The sequence below is a fragment of the Thalassophryne amazonica genome, chromosome 5 (assembly GCF_902500255.1).
Source record: "Thalassophryne amazonica chromosome 5, fThaAma1.1, whole genome shotgun sequence".
Taxonomy (NCBI): Eukaryota; Metazoa; Chordata; class Actinopteri; order Batrachoidiformes; family Batrachoididae; genus Thalassophryne; species Thalassophryne amazonica.
This window is the reverse complement of record NC_047107.1, coordinates 125,863,834-125,882,803: the sequence shown is the minus strand read 5'-3', so window position 1 is coordinate 125,882,803 and position 18,970 is coordinate 125,863,834. Positions and strand designations below refer to the sequence as shown.

Sequence of the window (18,970 nt, the reverse complement as noted above, 5' to 3'; positions counted from 1 at the left end):
GTGGTCACAACTGTCAAATCCTTCGCCGCAACGTAGCTCGGCACCTATTGCTCGTAGAAACTTAATATTTGGTGGGCACATGCCTTGGAGGTGTACTTCGCATGGGTTCTAAGGCCAGTGACCTTGACCTACTTTTCAGGGTCACCAATGGTCACAACTGTCAAATCATTTACCCCAACATAGCTCGGCACCTTTTGCTCGTAGAAACTTCATACTTGGTGGGTACATGCCTTGGAGGAGTACTTCACATGGGTTCGAAGGCCGGTGACCTTGACCTCCGTTTCAAGGTCACCAGTGGTTGCATTTGTTTTGAAGGCTGGCGACCGTGACCAACTTTTTATGGTCACTGTTTGTCACATCCTCTAAATAAATATTATGCCAATCTCCATTTTTTTCATTGTATATTGCAGTTTACATGAAACGCATAAGGCTTCAACCAAATACCCACCCCATACAAGTACATATTATTGCACTTTGCATGGAAAATAATACTGGACGCGGGGCATTTCGTGATGAATGTCTCTAGTTAATTTATATCAAGTTGTAGAGATCTGCTTTCAGTTTGAGTTTAAGGAAGATCATTTTAGAAATTTTTGTTTATATTTGAAATGTCATAAATTAAAATGTCTGAAATTCCAAGTGTTCCAATAATTTTGGAGGGCATTCTAAATGTTTACCTACACAGTTTAAGTGGAGGGGGCAACTTACAGATCCGGTGGCTTGCAGAAGAATTGAGTAATCTTGAAATTTATATTTAAAATGAAAGTGATGCGTATAATTTCATATACACTATGCAGTACTCTGTGTACATTTAGATACTGCTAGGAAAACTGATAGAAAGCGAGGTTTGCTTTAAATAAATAAATCTGTTTGTGAGCAACATTCAAAGTGTAGAAACTGGAGAGGGTGGAGGTGGCTACATCTGTATTTGGTGTGTCCCACACGTTGCCTTTAAAACAGCATCAAATCTCTGTACACATCAGGGATTTTGTGCATATGTAGTCCAGTGCACAAGTTCTGTGGTGAACAATGTGTAGGTTAAACAGCAAACAACTGCAGCACAGGTGTGTGGGAGCAACAGCCAAGACTTACAGACTAATTCTGCTACAGACTGATCAGTCATATGATTATCTGATGCTGAGTTTGAGCTCAGCATTAAGTGGTTTTGCTGCATCAGCAACATCTCATACACTTTCTCAGTAGGCGGGTGTTTCCAGGTGTCATTGGTGCATGATCATTTACTTGTTTTGTCACACCCTGTGGACTTTTGGGCCATACAGCATCATGGAAGTGTGATTCATACATGAATGCTTCAGTTATTCCAGGCAGGAGATATGCGGCCGTGAGTTGCCATGTTTTGGAATAAATTTTCTGTATATGGAGACTGTTATGCACACATCTGTCATCAGTCAGAAATTCATCCTGCAACATAGTGGACCCAAACATAGTCACAGCCATAAGTTGCATTTAATTATGAAATGTGCAACTGCTTCAAGAAGCAAAATTAATTTAATTAGTACATTATTTACAGTACAAACAGAAGATGAGCAAATAAATGCTATTGTACAAGGCACAAAACAAGTAAAGTACTCATGCCTGCTGAACAGAGGTAAACAGAATGTAATTAAACATTTAAAAACTGCACTTTTTTTATTGATAAACAGCAGGTTTACCTTAGCTGACTTGCTGTTGCAGTTTGTGTTGATTTACACTCAAACCAAGTGTTCTGAGTAGTAAAAGTTGCACTTGCTGTTTTTGTTTTTCTAGAGCCTTGTTTTTTTTAGTGTGAAAGCATAAACAGTAAGTCCTTTTGGCTTCTCTTATTTAGTTCAGGGTCACCACAGCAAATCGGAGGTATGCATGGTGATTTTGGTGAAGTTTTACACCAGATGCCCTTCCTGACACAACTCTGCATTACATGGAGAATGAACCGGGAACCTTCCGCTGTGGAAACAATCAAAATTACTGCTTGACCACCACCACCCCGCCTTCAGTTTGAGAGCATGATTTCTTAAATTTTCTTGTTCTTGAAGACAAAGCATTCTCATTCAGAGCTTCTTTTGCTGCAAAGTGCGAATCACACTACTTTTATTCAGTATGCAGGTGTAGCTTGTCATGTGTAAACAGTGCCATCTTATGGCCATAATGATGCAGTATGTTTTCATACACAAGTTGCTTCAGAATATATGTTGCAAACTAATTAAAACTACTTAAAAACAAAAACAAAAAACTTGTCTGGAACACACTGAATCCTCAGAACTATGGTTAGTTCTCCTACATGTCTGCATCTACTCTTCTGTCCAGTTTCTTCATTGTAACTCAGCAGTGGACACACCAAACTTTATCTATTGTATGTGTTGGTTCTGTGATGTTACATTTAAAAGCATCCTCACTGCCTACCAGTTTTGACACATTAGGAGCAGGTCCTCCCTGGTCTGGACCATAGATAAATTGGGACCAGATGCCCACTTCCTGTGGATGAATAGTGGCCACACCGTAATTCATTCGGCACAGTGGTTAGCGAGGTGTGTGATGTGTTTTACTCACTTGTACAGTCTGAACAGAATCTTTGTAATGAAATATTCCAGATTATGCAAAAAGAGCAAAGTGTATTTTCATAAACACATTTTTATGCAGCTGTATTTAAATGATAAATTTATATGTTGTGTGTTTTATAGTTTGGTGTGGTAAATGTTGCAGAGACTTTGATAAGGTGTACACACTTTAATCACAATCCACCTATTAAATAAAGTTCACTTTTTCCATAAAATTCTTACTGATCATTTTATTGATTTGCAAACAATCCCTTCACTTGCTGTTTCCTACGTTTGGGGTGTCATGTTTTGGGGGGGTGGCTATTGGGCTATTTGAAATGCAGTATACTTGTGGCTTTAAGACTATGTACTACATGTACCTTAGGGTTATGACAAATCTCAAATTTATTAGCCTGGGGTTATAAATGATGAACTTTTACCTAAAACTCACAAAAATGACTGGTTTTGCCAGACCTTGAAAAAACCTCCTGCACCTTAGACAGTTTCATATTTCACATTAAAACACCTAGCGGCTCAAACACTCCATAACATGTCAGTTTTACATACAATACACATGAGGAATACATGAAAATGAGTACATATAGCATTTGTTGTGTTTTTAATAGTGTTTCAGATTTGTGTATTAGTGTTAATAAATTTGCTGCTAAGATATTTGTCTGTTTTGCAAGTAGAACAAACCATCAACCTTACAGCTCTCTCAACTACTATGAGTAGAGAAGCATTTCATAGCTTTGGGACACTTAAGTTTGGATATTGCTGACAGCAGGACTTCATAATCTTGTCTCTGAATAGTGTTGGTTAGAAAAACAGGCCCGCAACCATCTCGCCAATTTGCAAGAAGGAAAAATGCAGTAAGTGCTAAAATTCCTCGTGAGTTCCACCTGGCACTGTGAAGTGATGGCAGCTTGTGCCATTTGATGTGAGGCCATTTTTCCTCTGTTTTGTAAAACTTGTATGCTTCACAAAGCTCAAAAACGAATTTAAAATCATCTCTCCAGCCAAGGTTATCATATTCTGGTATCACGTCTGTGCCCATGTGTGCATTTTGCAAATCATACTGTTCCAAAATCTCATCAATAAACTCGTAGTTAATGTTAGGTGACCGTGACCGTATAGGAAAAAAGAAGTCCAACACATGTCGCAGCAAGATCAAGAATGTGGTGTTGGCAGCCAATGTATTGAGGTTCATCAAATCCCTTGTCTCGAAATGTTCTCTGAAGCCTGGCTACATCACCATTTTTGCAACCAGTATTGACTGCTGTTGTGTCAGAGATGATCATCTGAATACTGTTCCATGCATTGTACTCATCAAGCAGGTCCTGTAGTGGTATATAGATGTCTGCAGTGGTTCTACTGTCACAAGCCACAATGCCAAGTTGTAATGTTCTGTCATTTTTCAAGCACACAGCTTGGTACTCCTTATTGTCAATTTTCTTACCATCAAAATGCAAACAAAATTTCTCTTCAGAGATCAGTTCCATGAGGCGGTTCTTAACTTGTTCTGCATCTCTGGCTGTTCGACGCCAGACAACAGACTGTGATGGTGTTGGGACACTAACTCCATCTTCAGCCAGACTTTGAAGCACCTGTGACGCTTTTCTGGTTGACAAAGAGTGTTTAGACACCAGTTTGGCAGCAGACTTTGTTGAGTGGCATGTTCATGTTTATCTATAAATGGACTGCATTTATATAAATGGTAAATGGACTGCATTTATATAGCGCTTTTCCATCTGCATCAGACGCTCAAAGCACTTTCCGATTATGCCTCACATTCACCCCAATGTCAGGGTGCTGCCATACAAGGCGCTCACTACACACCGGGAGCAATAGGGGATTAAAGGCCTTGCCCAAGGGCCCTTAGTGATTTTCCAGTCAGGTGGGGATTTGAAACCATGATCTTCTGGACTCAAGCCCAACACCTTAACCATTAGACCATCACCTCCTCCATCATCTATTTTACTTTTATTTTTTATTTCTTTTAATTATTGTTTAATATTTTAGCAATATTTATTTGTATATATTTTCTTGTTATTTCTTGATACTTGTTAATTATTTTATGTTATTTTTAAATAGTATTGTGTAAACTCGTGTATTTTTAAAAGTGATGCGGTGCTAGGTGCGGGAGGTTTTTTCATGATCCAATTAAATCAACTTCAAAAAAGTGATCTATGGTAAAAGTTCATCAAATGCAACATCAGGAAAATGAAAGTTTTGAAAAAAATTTGTAGTCATAACCCTAATGTACCTGTGTGTTATCCCACCTGTGCTGTGAACTTCACTGTGAGGTTTGCAGAACCTTCATTACAGGATTTGTACTTGTCACATGACCACTTTTATTAAAATGTTTTCAGTATAGCTGTTAAATAAAGCTGGAATAGCAAGCTGCATCACTACCAACCTCTTTTTTTAACCTATATTGTCAAAGCCAGAGCAGGGGCCTGTACTAAGAAGCGGGGTTACTGGCTTATTGGGGTAACTTCAGGAGTAAGTTGATGACGTGTGGAGTAACTTCCCGGTTAACCCGTACTATGAAAGGTGGATAGGTTTTGATCAAGGTATGCTGCCATGGCAATTTATGCTGTGTGTCAAACCTGCTCCGAGCAGGTTATGTTCTCGGTTAGCTTGAGGTTTTCGCTTAACCACTCCCTTTATAAGTACCGTCCATCCACCTTCAATCACTCCGATGACAATGCCGGCCTACCTGGATGATCCGTTTGATATTGGGGCACAAATTGTGAGGGGCTCTCTTCGCAGTGCGAGGGCTTTTAAAGACCGCCAGAATCCGCTGACATACCCAGACGATATTCTCCATGAAAGATATAGATTCTCAGCCGAGGGAATTCGTTATCTTTGGCAGCTGATCGGGCCAGACGTCTGTAACATCACCCATCGTAGCAATGCCCTGACGATCGAGCAGATAATGTGCCTTGAGCTTAGATATTTTGCCAGTAGACAATTTATGTATTCCATCGGTGATGCTGAACATCTGAGCAAGAATACTGTATGTCGTATGATTCACAAGGTAGTATTTGCTCTATCTAAACTGTTGGATGCATTTGTCGTTTTCTCTGGCCATTTATCCGCAATGCAAATCAAGGAAGGGTTTTATGCAATCGCGGGTAATTACTAATATCAAAATAGGTCTAATGCATGTCCATTAATTAGGCAAAGTGGGGCTTATCAATAACAATTTCTCCTAGGTTTCCCAAGAGTAATAGGAGCCACTGATTGCATGCAAATCCCAATCAGTGCACCCCTGGGAGAGCACGAGGGCGATTATGTCAATCGCAAATCTTTTCACAGTATCAATGTGCAGGTATAGCCGTTCTACAACCCCTGGCAAAAATGATGGAATCACCGGCCTCGGAGGATGTTCATTCAGTTGTTTAATTTTGTAGAAAAAAAAGCAGATCACAGACATGACACAAAACTAAAGTCATTTCAAATGGCAACTTTCTGGCTTTAAGAAACACTAAGAAATCAAGAAAAAAAGATTGTGGCAGTCAGTAACAGTTACTTTTTTAGACCAAGCAGAGGAAAAAAAAATATGGAATCACTCAATTCTGAGGAAAAAATTATGGAATCACCCTGTAAATTTTCATCCCCAAAACTAACACCTGCATCATATCAGATCTGCTCGTTAGTCTGCATCTAAAAAGGAGTGATTACACGTTAGAGAGCTGTTGCACCAAGTGGACTGACATGAGTCATGGCTCCAACACGAGAGATGTCAATTGAAACAAAGGAGAGGATTATCAAACTCTTAAAAGAAGGTAAATCATCATACAGTGTTGCAAAAGATGTTGGTTGTTCACAGTCAGCTGTGTCTAAACTCTGGACCAAATACAAACAACATGGGAAGGTTGTTAAAGGCAAACATACTGGTAGACCAAGGAAGACATCAAAGCATCAAGCCAGAAAACTTAAAGCAATATGTCTCAAAAATCGAAAAATGTACAACATGGATGGATGATGAAATCATTTTCAAGATGATAATGCATCTTGCCATAGAGCAAAAACTGCAAAAACATTCCTTGCAAAAAGACACATAGGGTCAATGTCAATGAGCAGATCTGATTTGATGCAGGTGTTAATTTGGGGGATGAAAATTTACAGGGTGATTCCATATTTTTTTCCTCAGAATTGAGTGATTCCATATTTTTTTCCTCTGCTTGGTCTAAAAAAGTAACCGTTACTGACTGCCACAATCTTTTTTTCTTATAGTGTTTCTTAAAGCCAGAAAGTTGCCATTTGAAATGACTTTAGTTTTGTGTCATGTCTGTGATCTGCTTTTTTTCTACAAAATTAAACAACTGAATGAACATCCTCCGAGGCTGGTGATTCCATAATTTTTGCCAGGGGTTGTATTCGGCCTATTTCATATACCCATTATCGTGTAGTCCACTCTAAGCTCACCTTCTTTTCACTTATTTCAGCCACATAAGGGTTGCTTTGGTTTGGGTGATTTTTCAAAATATTCTAATATACAATTACTATAATTACATATTTCACATTCTTTTTCTCCCCACATGGGGCTGTCCTGTTGGATAACCTTCATGCCAAAGTGATATATATGTAACTATGTTAACAGAATGACCATTAATGACTTTAAATCCTTAGATAGGTAGCCTATTTAGGAAACATTAAATTAACCTAACATTTATTAGTAGGCCTATGCCCACTTCTGAATCGTATTGCATCTGGGCGTAATTTATGAAAGAAGGTCATTATTTTACACATATCGGACATTCCACAGGTTAATCATCTGTAACAGATTTGGAGAACAATTGAATTGTACTTACGCATTTACCCGATCAACAATACGTTGCCAACAAGCCTGTCTTGCTTTATTGACAGACGATGTGTTCGATTTCCCCCTTATCGTTAATTTAAATTCCTCGTAGCTCCGCATAATAATCGTGCATTCTTCCTCGGTAAAGTAAGGTGACTGCGCCATCATTGAAAAATGGTGATGTGTGCTGCAACCTGCCCCTTTTATGTGAACGCGCATAAACTCCAATTAGGTTAACACAGGTTCAACAAATCAACATCTTAATCAGCGTCGTAGTACTGATTAACACCACTTGAGAACACCAGGTTTTGTCAACCCCGGTTTAAGAAGTTAACCCTGGGTTACATCCGAGTAAGTTAACCCCGCTTCGTAGTACAGGCCCCAGGTCTACAAATTGCTTGATTGTGTGTGTGATGGTTTACACAATACCTTGGCAAAGAGTGCATCATTGTCAAATGTGGTACACAAGGTCTCCACTCGGGGCTGGTTTAATGTTCTGTGATTTGATTGTAATTGTCACCACCAAGGGGCCCTGTCTCCTTGAGACATCTAGGTGAAACTTGGTACACAATTGCATTTGCTTTTTTCCTTGTTTTTAAAGCTTTATTATTAGAAACTTAAAATATAGATGTGTGTATTTTGTGAAAGTCCATTTAAAAAGTTACTGATTGGATGTTTGTTACAACACAGAGTTGAAACCAATCAACAGACACCAGTCCACAAGACACTCGTGGAATGTACTTGAATTTTTAAGTTCACATTAAATAAAGCATCACCATAAAAAGCCTTTTAAAGATATCAAAGCTGTATGACAGCATCCTACTGAATTTTGACTTTGAAAAAGAATATTTAATTGGTAAGTGATCAAGTCAATAATTAATTCACAATTCTGAAGCATGGATCATCCTCACTTATGAGCAACCTTTATTCTACAACTTTGACTTGACAACAGAATCCGTACAGTGCCACATGCAGAACATCTGTTTGGAAACATGATTTAGACTTTCTGACTTGACCGTCCGTGTGTGTCTAAATGTGGAGCTCATCTTTAACGTATAGAGTTCTTGGGATACAGTTTGAACAGCTTCCCCTCCTGTGTTGGCTCAAATCCATATTTCTCCAGCTGGTCCTTGTCAAAAGTGCCTGCTTCAAAGTCTTTCTTGATCTGAGGGGCCACGACTTCGTCAAAGATACTCTGAGCTGTGACTGGCGGTTCTGTTCCTTCGGTGCATCGATAAGACACGTAAGGTTTAAGTTTGAATCCCTCTAAGTTTGGCACAATAAACTCAGGAATCATAGCTTTTATGGCCACAAACTTCTGGCTGGGCAGGATCCGCCCAGTGGGCCTTGCTCCTCTGCTTTTATAGTGCGTCCTTCCACCACGTTTACTGGTGAACTCGGACATCCGATCTGCTCCTCTCACCAGACCCCTCATCAGTCCGGAGAGCAAACCCATGGTGTCACCGTGCTGTCCTTACAGATGTGAGAAGACCTGTGGAGAAGCAACAAAAGAATCTTCTTGTGAAGTTGCAAACATGGAGTGCATGTGGGGCTGTAAACTAAATTTAAATACTTTGAAACTGACCAAAAATGCTCCACAACTACAGAATACTGAAAAATTGCTTGAATGTTCGTGACTGGCTACCTAACATAACGTTACAAGAATATACAATACCTGAAGGAATAGATGATACATGAAGGAAAAACACTGTCAAAATACAACCCCTGGCAATAATTATAGAATCACCGGCCTCGGAGGATGTTCATTCAGTTGTTTAATTTTGTAGAAAAAAAGCAGATCACAGACATGACACAAAACTAAAGTCATTTCAAATGGCAACTTTCTGGCTTTAAGAAACACTATAAGAAATCAAGAAAAAAAAGATTGTGGCAGTCAGTAACGGTTACTTTTTTAGACCAAGAAGAGGGAAAAAAATATGGACTCACTCAATTCTCAGGAATAAATTATGGAATCACCCTGTAAATTTTCATCCCCAAAACTAACACCTGCATCAAATCAGATCTGCTTGTTAGTCTGCATCTAAAAAGGAGTGATCACACCTTGGAGAGCTGTTGCACCAAGTGGACTGACATGAATCATGGCTCCAACATGAGAGATGTCAATTGAAACAAAGGAGAGGATTATCAAACTCTTAAAAGACGGTAAATCATCACGCAATGTTGCAAAAGATGTTGGTTTCATACACGGCGCAGTCTTATTCTAGGTTTCAGTTTTGTTTCCATTTGATCACACAATGGAGACTTACATCGAGCACAATAATTGACATGACCAACAGCCAATGCACTGTTGATTTCCAAGATGGCGCCGTTGTATGTGGCCTGCCGTCGGCACTCGCTTCTTTTAGTGTCGTTTTTATTGTTTTTACACTTTGTTGCATGGAATGTGTCACCGCTCCTGGTGTATGATCGCCAGACTCTTATCAGCGTTCGGGCTTCGCTGGAGAATTTCGCTGTTCCTGGCTCGGGCGGATGGCCAGGGACGCGGCTGCCCCCGCCGCCTGTCTTAGCGTCCGTACCAGACTTTCTACGCCGGCCACTTGGCGTGTTGCCTCGGCGTCTGCGTCGCAGAGGACGCGGGAAGAGAGGAGGAGTCCGTGTTCGGCTCAGAGTGTGCCTGGCTGTTTCCTGCAAACATGCTCCACGACAATTCATAGCCGGATTCTTCACACCATATGACGGCTACGACGTGCGGCGTTCCCTGACTTTTCGCTATCGGTGGCTCCGGCCGGTTGTGCGGGGTGCCGGGTCTCCACTTCCGCGTCGCCGTCCTGTGAGGAGCTGCAGTCGTGGCTGCGTGCAGGAGAACCTGCGCCCGCTCGGTCGTGTCTCGCAGCAGACTGACATGCGCTCAGTCCGTGTGGCGCTCGTCAACACAAGGTCACTCACAAGTAAGACTTTCATTTTGAATGACTTTTTCTCCAGTCGTGATCTGGACTTTCTCCTGTTAACGGAGACCTGGTTGAAACCAGGTGAAAATAGCGCCTTTTCTGAGCTCCTCCCCCCCAGCTGCTCGTTTTTCAGCTCCCCCCGAGCATCAGGTCGAGGCGGGGGTGTGGCCACGGTTTTTAAAGACAGTTTTAAATGCCGATTTTTATCTTCTAATGTCTACTCCACTTTTGAACTTCAGTTGTTTGTGATGGAGTTCGACTGTCCTGTGCTCTGTGCTGTTGTTTATCGTCCACCAAAATTTAATAAGGATTTTATTCAGGAGTTTTCTGAGTTTCTGGCAGATTTTATCCCAAAATATGACAAATTTTTGGTCTGTGGTGATTTTAATATTCATATCTGTTGTCCTTCTAATCAGCTGGCTGATGATTTTAAAAGCCTCCTGAACTCTTTTGGTCTAACACAAGTTGTGGATGGACCAACACATAATCTTGGACACACCTTGGACCTGGTTATTTCTTTTGGGCTCTCAGTTTCACTTAAGGACATATCAGACATTGCTATTTCAGATCACTTTCCTGTTATTTTGAATTTATTGCTCCTCCATCTGCTAGTAAGCCACTTGTTCCTGTCTCTCGCCGCCGTTTGGTCACCTCCTCGACAGCGGGGGACTTTGCTGCTGCCTTCATGGACTCTCAGTTTTATGCCATGAATGGACTGGTTTCTCCATTACTCCCAGATAACATCCTCTCTTCTTTCCACTCTACATGCACAGTCATTTTGGACTCTGTTGCACCGATGCGCTGCAAATCCAGGAAATCAAAATCCGACCCCTGGTTAAATGCCATGACCCGTGCCCTCAGGCAATGCTGCAGACGGGTGGAGAGAAAATGGAAAAAGGACAAACTACAGGTGTCTCTGGGTTTTCTGAGGGACAGTCTGACTATCAGAAGGCTGTGAAGGAGGCAAAAGCACAATATCTGTCTCATATTATTTCGAGCAGTTGTCATCGTCCCAGTGTGTTATTTCAGACTATAAACTCAGTTGTAAATCCACACACCTCTGTTTTGATGGACGCTACAACCACAACCTGTGAGGAGTTTCTTCAGTTTTTTATTGATAAGGTTTCATCAGTCAGACAGAACGCTGATCAGAGCTGTAATGTTGAGTTGTCTGCTCCTCGTGCACATTCTGCTGTGCTCGAACAGTTTGAGCCCATTTCTTTTGCATCTCTCGCTGATGTTGTAAAACACATAAAATCTACAAGTTGTCCTTTTGATGTTGTTCCAGCTAAGGTGCTGAAGGAGGTTTTTAATACTGTTGGGGCGGGTCTCCTAACTTTTATCAATGCTTGTCTTAGATCAGGGTCTGTTCCAGCTGCTTTTAAACATGCTGTGGTTCGACCTCTTCTTAAAAAACCTCACCTGGACTCATCAGTTTTATCCTATTTTAGACCTGTCTCTCATCTGCCATTTCTATCTAAGGTTTTAGAAAAGGTTGTCTTTTTACAGTTACAATCATTTTTAGAAGACAATCTCATCCTTGAAAAATTCCAGTCTGGGTTTAGATCGCGACACAGCACTGAGTCAGCACTTTTAAAAGTTCATAATGATATTACTCTGTCGGTGGATGCAGGGAATCCTGCTGTGCTGGTTCTGTTGGACCTCACAGCAGCCTTTGATACTGTGGATCACACAGTACTTGTTTCCCGGTTGGAACATTTTATTGGCATTCATGGTACTGCACTTGAGTGGTTTAGATCATATTTGGCTGAAAGGAGCTTTTCTGTCATGATTGGGGACCTTTCCTCATCAACTGCTCCTCTGTGCTGTGGAGTGCCGCAGGGATCTGTCCTTGGGCCGATTCTATTTTCTTTGTACATTCTGCCATTGGGGTCAATTATAACCCAGCACAATTTGTCCTTTCATTGTTATGCAGATGATCTGCAAATCTATCTGCCTGTGAGGACTAATGGGAGTGATGCTTAGTCATCATTATTTAATTGTATTCGTGATGTAAAGCAGTGGCTGTCCCGAAACTTCCTTTACCTGAATGATGGTAAAACTGAGATCATGGTGTTTGAGCGCACTGGCATACCAAATGTGGTAACACCAAATTTTGGTGCTTTGGCTAACTATGTAAAACCAGCTGTCAAGAATTTGGGAGTGATATTTGACAGCTGTTTGAGGTTCGTTCAACAGATAAATTCTGTTGTCAAAGCTAGTTTTTTCCAACTTCGCCTCTTGGCTAAAATAAAGCACTTTCTCAGTAGACGTGCTCTTGAGACGGCCATTCATGCTTTCATCAGCTCCAGACTTGATTATTGTAATGCACTTTATGCGGGCATTAATCAGTCGTCTCTTGTGCGTCTCCAGTTGGTGCAGAATGCTGCTGCTCGTCTTTTGACAAACACTTCTAGACGTGAGCATATTGCGCCCATCCTATACTCACTCCACTGGCTTCCAGTTCGTTTTAGAATTGATTTTAAAATTTTAATGTTTGTTTTTAAAGCTATTTATGGCCTTGCACCTCCCTACTTGTCTGAAATTTTAACTTTGCGCACCTACAGTAGGACGTTAAGGGCGTCTGGCCAGCTTTACTTAGATGTTCCAAGGTCAAGATATAAACGCTGGGGTGATCATGCTTTCGCGGTAGCTGGCAACAGACTGTGGAATGAGCTACCTCTTGAGTTACGTACTATTCCTGACCTAGCACTTTTTAAATCTAAGTTAAAGACTTATTTATTTAAACTGGCTTTTAACACTTAGTGGGGAGGTGACATGTTCTGTTATTTTTATGTTCTTTTTTTATGTGTTGTTTTAAAATTTTATTTTACATGTGTTTTATTTTGTAAATTTGTGTTTTTAATGTTAAGCACTTTGGACACCAGTCGGTGCTGTAAAGCGCTTTATAAATAAATGTTGATTGATTGATTGAATGACAATGGAGAAGCATACAGGGTGGCCAATCAGATTGCAGGAAGAGCAGGTGGCCGCTCCCGCCCCTGTGAATGGATTGAGTCCTCGGCGCCTGGACTTCTCTCCGCTCTTTTACTGATACAAGGTTGGAATCGTTTCTTTTATCTTAATTAACTGTGCTTTACTTTTGTTAATCTTTAAATGCAACAGCTACGGACTTCAGCTCCTTAATTTGCTGCTGTGTGAATCCTAGCAGTGGTTACACATTACCCCCCTCTCTCTCTCTCTCTTCTCTCTCACTCACTCACACACACACTTTGGAGACACAAAAACTTTTTTCCGCTTGTGTGCATTTGCTTCCGTTTTGTCAGACCCAGCGCCAGAAAAAAAAAAAAAATATTAAGGGGGCGATGAGTTTATCACAGGGGGCGGGGCCCCCCCCCCCAAATAGTGCGCACCGGAGGAGACGTGCGCTCCTGGAAAGCTCGTGTATTTACGCTGCACCGTTGTAAGAGACTGACCAAGAGTGAAGAGTGATGACAGTATTTTTTTTAATTATTATTTGAACGTATAGGCCCTCGGTCAAGTGATCTCCTGCATACCACAGAGCCGGTGTTCTGTCGAGATGAGGTGCACCAACTTTCGACACTCTGAGCTGTGATGTACCTTGGCATTGTCCAATAGGAACGACGCGTCGGGCCAAAACACGGAAGACTCGTGGCAGAAACCACTGATCTCTACAAAATGGATTGGACCAATCCGATTGGTGCAGAAACCACTGATCTGTACAAAACATTAACGTGTGACAGAACTGCTCATTTATAGAGCAGTTTTCTGAAGAAAAAATATTGGAAATGTTTTTTTGTTGTTACCTCAAAATTTCTGATTACTGTTAAAAAAGTTTAGAACACTTGTAATTAAAATAGGTAAATAAATCAATAAATGGTTCTTTAGAAACCTTTCATCTGTATTAAAACCACCTGTTATTTCAGATTAGATAATTTCTTGTTTAACACAAGGAACCTCAGACATTTATTTTTAGACAAATAAAATAACATGGAAACTTGTATATTTTTTGAAGTCTGGTAGATTATTTATATCTTATTTCAACCAGAAAAAGTGTTTATTATAAATGCAAAAGGAAATAATTTAACAATGACTGCAGTGTGATTGTAAAGTAGGATTTCTGTGACATAAACCTCATGATGTTATATATATATATATATATATATATATATATATATATATATATATATATATATATCTGAGAGAGAGAGAGAGAAGCATTATTTCCCAGGGCCTGGGTCATCAGCTGAGCGTTATCACTCCTCGGGATTTTGACCCATTAAGCTCAGTATCCCTCATGATAGTGGGTCCGCAACAGCTGTTTCCTGTTGCGCCCAGGCCCGTAAAATCCAGGTGCTGCCATCTTCTGCTCTTTCTCCCATTTCCTTTACCACCATACGACATCCATCAACACCAGCTGCCCTCAGAAAACAACCCACCGATGCTGCAGGGAAACCCCGGCATCCCACCTCAAAAGGAATGACCTCCACCTTCCAGCCTCGTTCCCCTATCTCCACCCTCAGATCTTCATAGCGGTTGAGCTTCCTCTGTCGAGCTCCATCAATACCCTCCTCCCATGGGACTGTCAGCTCTCCAAGTATTACCCTCCTTTCCTCCCTGTCAATCAACGTAACATCAGGCCGCAAATCAGACACCACCACATCTACTGGCAAAGTCTTGTCTTCTAACACAGTCCACTTTCTTTTTGGACCAGTGCCTGTCCTCTTCTGCTTCCGGCCTCTCACCTGTTCACCGGCTCTCACAAACTTAACTGGTTGGCTTTTCTTCACTGGGACAAATGCATCATTTACTGCCTTCACAGCCACCTTCAGAACTAAGTTGTGCCTAAATGTATACCATCCTCTACTCAGAGCAACATGACATGCTGACAAGATATGGTGAAGAGTAGCATACTTTCCACACAGATGACAGTTCACACTCTTGCCAGTACCCCATCTTCTCAGGTTCGCTGGTGATGGAAACACATCATACGTCATCTGGAGCAGCCGCTTCAGACTCCCAAAACTTCTTCCCCAAATGTCCTTCCAAGTCACCTTTCTCTCCTCCACATCCCACGTCATCCATCGACCTTGCTGACCCTGCTGTGCTGCTCTCGACACCCTTTCAGCCTCTACCAAATGACGAGTCTCCTGCTCTCTGATCTTTCTTCGTTCCCCAGCTCCGACCTTTGACCAAAATCGTTGCCTTCTTATTACGCCAAGGCAAGCTCCCTTTTCACGCACCACTCCAACAATTTCACCTTGACGTGCTACGGCCTCAACTTCTTTCACCATACAACCAACATTCCACTTCCATCCAACTTGCAGGGCCGGTGGGTTATTACTTATCACTTGGTCATTGGAATCATTTAGCATTGACTGTAGTCTAACCTTCGCAACTTTATATTCTTCCACCACTGATGATAAGGGAAACTGGAGCTTCGTTGACCGACTGTAGAGTGCTACATTGGCAGCATCTTAGGAACTCCTAGCCACTTTCGTACCATCTTACTGATCTTCCCTTCAATACTCTCAACTCTTGTCAGCGCCACTTCATAAACTGTCAACGGCCACATCAACCTTGGTAGTAACCCAAACTGAACCATCCAGACCTTAAACTTCCCAGGTAGCTTTGTCTTTGCAATTGCTCTCAGTCCATCTTCAGCTTGCTGCTGGACTTCAGCCCCTCGACGTCGGTCTGTGATTGGAAAGGAGTACCAACGACCTAGGCTCTTCACGCCCTTTTCTTTCACTGACGGAATTCGTTCACCTTCAACCATGAAAACTTCGTCAACAACTTTCCCAGCCCGTAGCGTAAGATACCTGCTCTTCTTAGCTTTAAACACCATGCCTGACCATGTCACTAACTCTTGTAACCGCTCCACCAACTTCTTGGCTCTCCATTCCTCCACTTCTAGAACTGTCAGGTCGTCCATGAAGGCCTTTTAACTGGTACTCATCACCACCACAGCTTCTTATAATCACTTCCATCACCAAAATGAACAAGACAGGTGATATCGCACATCCCATTGCGATACCTTTCTCCAGTCGCATGAATTTAGTCGTGAACTCCTCCGTCGTAAACCGGAACTTAAATTTCCTGAAGTACTTCTCAACTGCCTGCTGCAACTTCCCTGGGACGTGGAAGAAATCCAAAGCGAACCGAATCATTCTATGTGGGACAGAGCCATAGGCGTTGGCCAAATCCAACCATATCACATGGAGCTCCTGCTTTAAATTCTTTTCTTGCATTATCCTATTCCAGATCATAGACACATGCTCAAGGCAACCTGGAAAACCAGGAATACCCGCTTTCTGGATGCTGGTATTGATAAGGCCAGCAGAAATTGGGTTAGTCTCTTTGCAAGCACCGTGAAGATCTTGCCCTCAACATTTAACAAAGATATTGGTCTGAATTGACCAAGAAACACAGCGTCCTTCTCCTTTGGTATGTAAATGACTATATATATATATATATATATATATATATATATATATATATATATATATATATATATATATATATATATAGTGTCATTTAAACTTGTAATGTCGTCAAAATACGTAATTGCCTTTAATGTTATCAGGACGCCCCCTCGTGGCGCCGGGTCCGCGTTTTGTACTATGATCAAGGTGAAATGACAGTGAAAGTGTGTGTTTAGGTGTGTGTTCATGGTGTTTAGGTGTATAGTATTTGTTCATTGGGGGTTCGGTATGGACGGGTGGGTGTGCGTGTTTGGGGGTGGATTCGTCGGGCCAATAGTGGGCTGGTCGAGAGGAAAAATGCCAGGGCCGAAATTTGTTCCCAGTCCGACCCTGCACTATACTACCTATATATCTTAATGAGTAATGTAAATGAAGTCCAAAACATATTTAGTGACAAGAAAACTGACTGTAAAAGTAATGGTGTGTATTAAAAATAACCCTCACATTTAGTTTTTCCAATTACTTGTGGGATCTAAAAATTTGTGTTGGTGTCCAGACAAAAAGAAAAAAAAAACCCTAAAAGTGTCAATGTCTAAATACTTATGAGCTGAACGCACAGAAGTGTTGCCTTTTTGGAATGTTCCCATTTGGACCCGCTACATATACACATCACAAATGTTGCGTTTGAAAAGGAGCGAAACGTCCGTCACATTTCAACGCCATGTTAACCACAAGCTAATGTTAGCTAGCTAGAACCAACGAGCCGATAGTGTTTTATAAACGACAGTCAAACTTACTTTACTGACTTGATTAGACAAAACGTCCATCATATTATAATTATTAACGTGACATTAATAAATAATTCTAAAACTCTACTCTCACCTTGAGCGCAAGTGTGGTTTCAAATTATAACGCTGTCGTCCCTGTAAAAGGCTCAGTGATTGGCCAAAGCGCATCACCGTTGACCAATCAAAAGCCAACATACTCTGACAGACTTTAGGTGTGTAAAGAGAACACATTCATCCACAAAAATATCCGAATCACCTTTCAAAATAAAAGACCAGCAAAGTGGAAAGGGAGGGGGGCAGAGAAAAGACTACAAGGTGTCTAACTTCTTAGAAATATCTAGTGGAATGGAACTACGGTTTTAACATATTTTGTATTATTAAAACCACATTGTATGAATTATATTCTTTATTGCATCGTCTTCAATAAAACATTTATTTTGATAAGTCCTCCAAGACAATTCTCTTGTCACGTGGTAGACTTTACACTACTCCAAAACAAGTAGCGTTGCAAACAAAAACTTTTGACACGTAAAGGTAGGTGATATAATTGTTGTGTTAAGAAGGCAGAAGTTCGGAGTTATGAACATTTCTTTTGGTTTGTTTTGTAATGGAGTCTGTTTGTACAAACTCAACGGTTATTAAGCGGATCCGCACAGAGCGTTAGAAATATTACTTTCGGCTAATAAGATATAGTGTTTGCGGAAAAAATTCTTTAAACTGCTGAAAAAGGATTCGACGAAGAACTTTTCCGGCTCCCTCATCGAAATCTGCAATAACTGATTATTCACATATATGCTAATAAGCTCCGCTCGAGCCCCGCCCCCCGACCCAGATGAAATCTGAAAAATAAAGCAAAAATTGTTCCAGTAAAAATTACAGGTCAGAACATCAGGTAGTATCTGTCAACTAACTTGGCCTAATTTTTGCGTCATTTTGGTTCCAACTTTGCTGAACTACTGAATTAACCTTTTATGTTTTCAACATATTTTTAAATCATTTAACCACATACAGCAACACATGCAGGTACAGGTGCTAACAAAATCAATATAAAAATAGTTAAGCTATCAAATTTACAAAAACATTGCAATTTATGATTTTATTTAATTAATTTAAAGCCTGATTTACGCTTCTGCAGCTCTGTAACTCCGTGTCATGCAACAATGTGCGTGACGGTTTTAAAGTTCTCCGTCTCTGGATTATGGTTTATTCTGGACTAATCTGACCCTCAACAAGCTTTTCTTTCTACAATCATCACCTCCAAATCTAAGGTAAGCTGTACAATTTCCTCTTTTAACGACTTTGTGCTGTAAAGGTGCAGACTTTTCTGATCCATTTGTAATCAGTGTGCACAATGCAAAAACTATTAAAATGTGAGAGCGAAATGTTTCAGTGAAGGCTCTCAGTTGTCCAGGTGGTTTCCATGGTAAAGAAGCTTGAATCTTCGACTAGACTGGTTTGCTTGATGCAAGGATGTTTCGCTTCAAATCGCAGAAGCTTCCTCAGCTAAAATTCTTGCTCT

The 18,970-nt window shown here is 40.9% G+C and overlaps 2 protein-coding genes across 2 annotated transcripts in view; one reads left to right on the top strand and one right to left on the bottom strand.

The window, feature by feature from the left end:
* Positions 1 to 8,225: 8,225 nt before the first annotated feature.
* On the bottom strand, positions 8,226 to 17,669 carry mrpl41 (mitochondrial ribosomal protein L41). Its single transcript, XM_034171296.1, has 2 exons — positions 17,546 to 17,669; positions 8,226 to 8,839 (listed from the first exon to the last, which is right to left on the bottom strand). The coding sequence occupies exon 2, from the start codon at positions 8,801 to 8,803 to the stop codon at positions 8,396 to 8,398; it is 408 nt and encodes a 135-aa protein (XP_034027187.1). The 5' UTR covers positions 8,804 to 8,839; positions 17,546 to 17,669; the 3' UTR covers positions 8,226 to 8,395.
* Positions 17,670 to 17,801: 132 nt separating this feature from the next.
* Positions 17,802 to 18,970, top strand: part of pnpla7b (patatin-like phospholipase domain containing 7b) — a 59,658-nt gene continuing 58,489 nt past the window's right edge. The window contains 1 exon segment of the mRNA XM_034171295.1: positions 17,802 to 17,985. The gene's annotated coding sequence lies outside the window, so the exon portion shown is untranslated.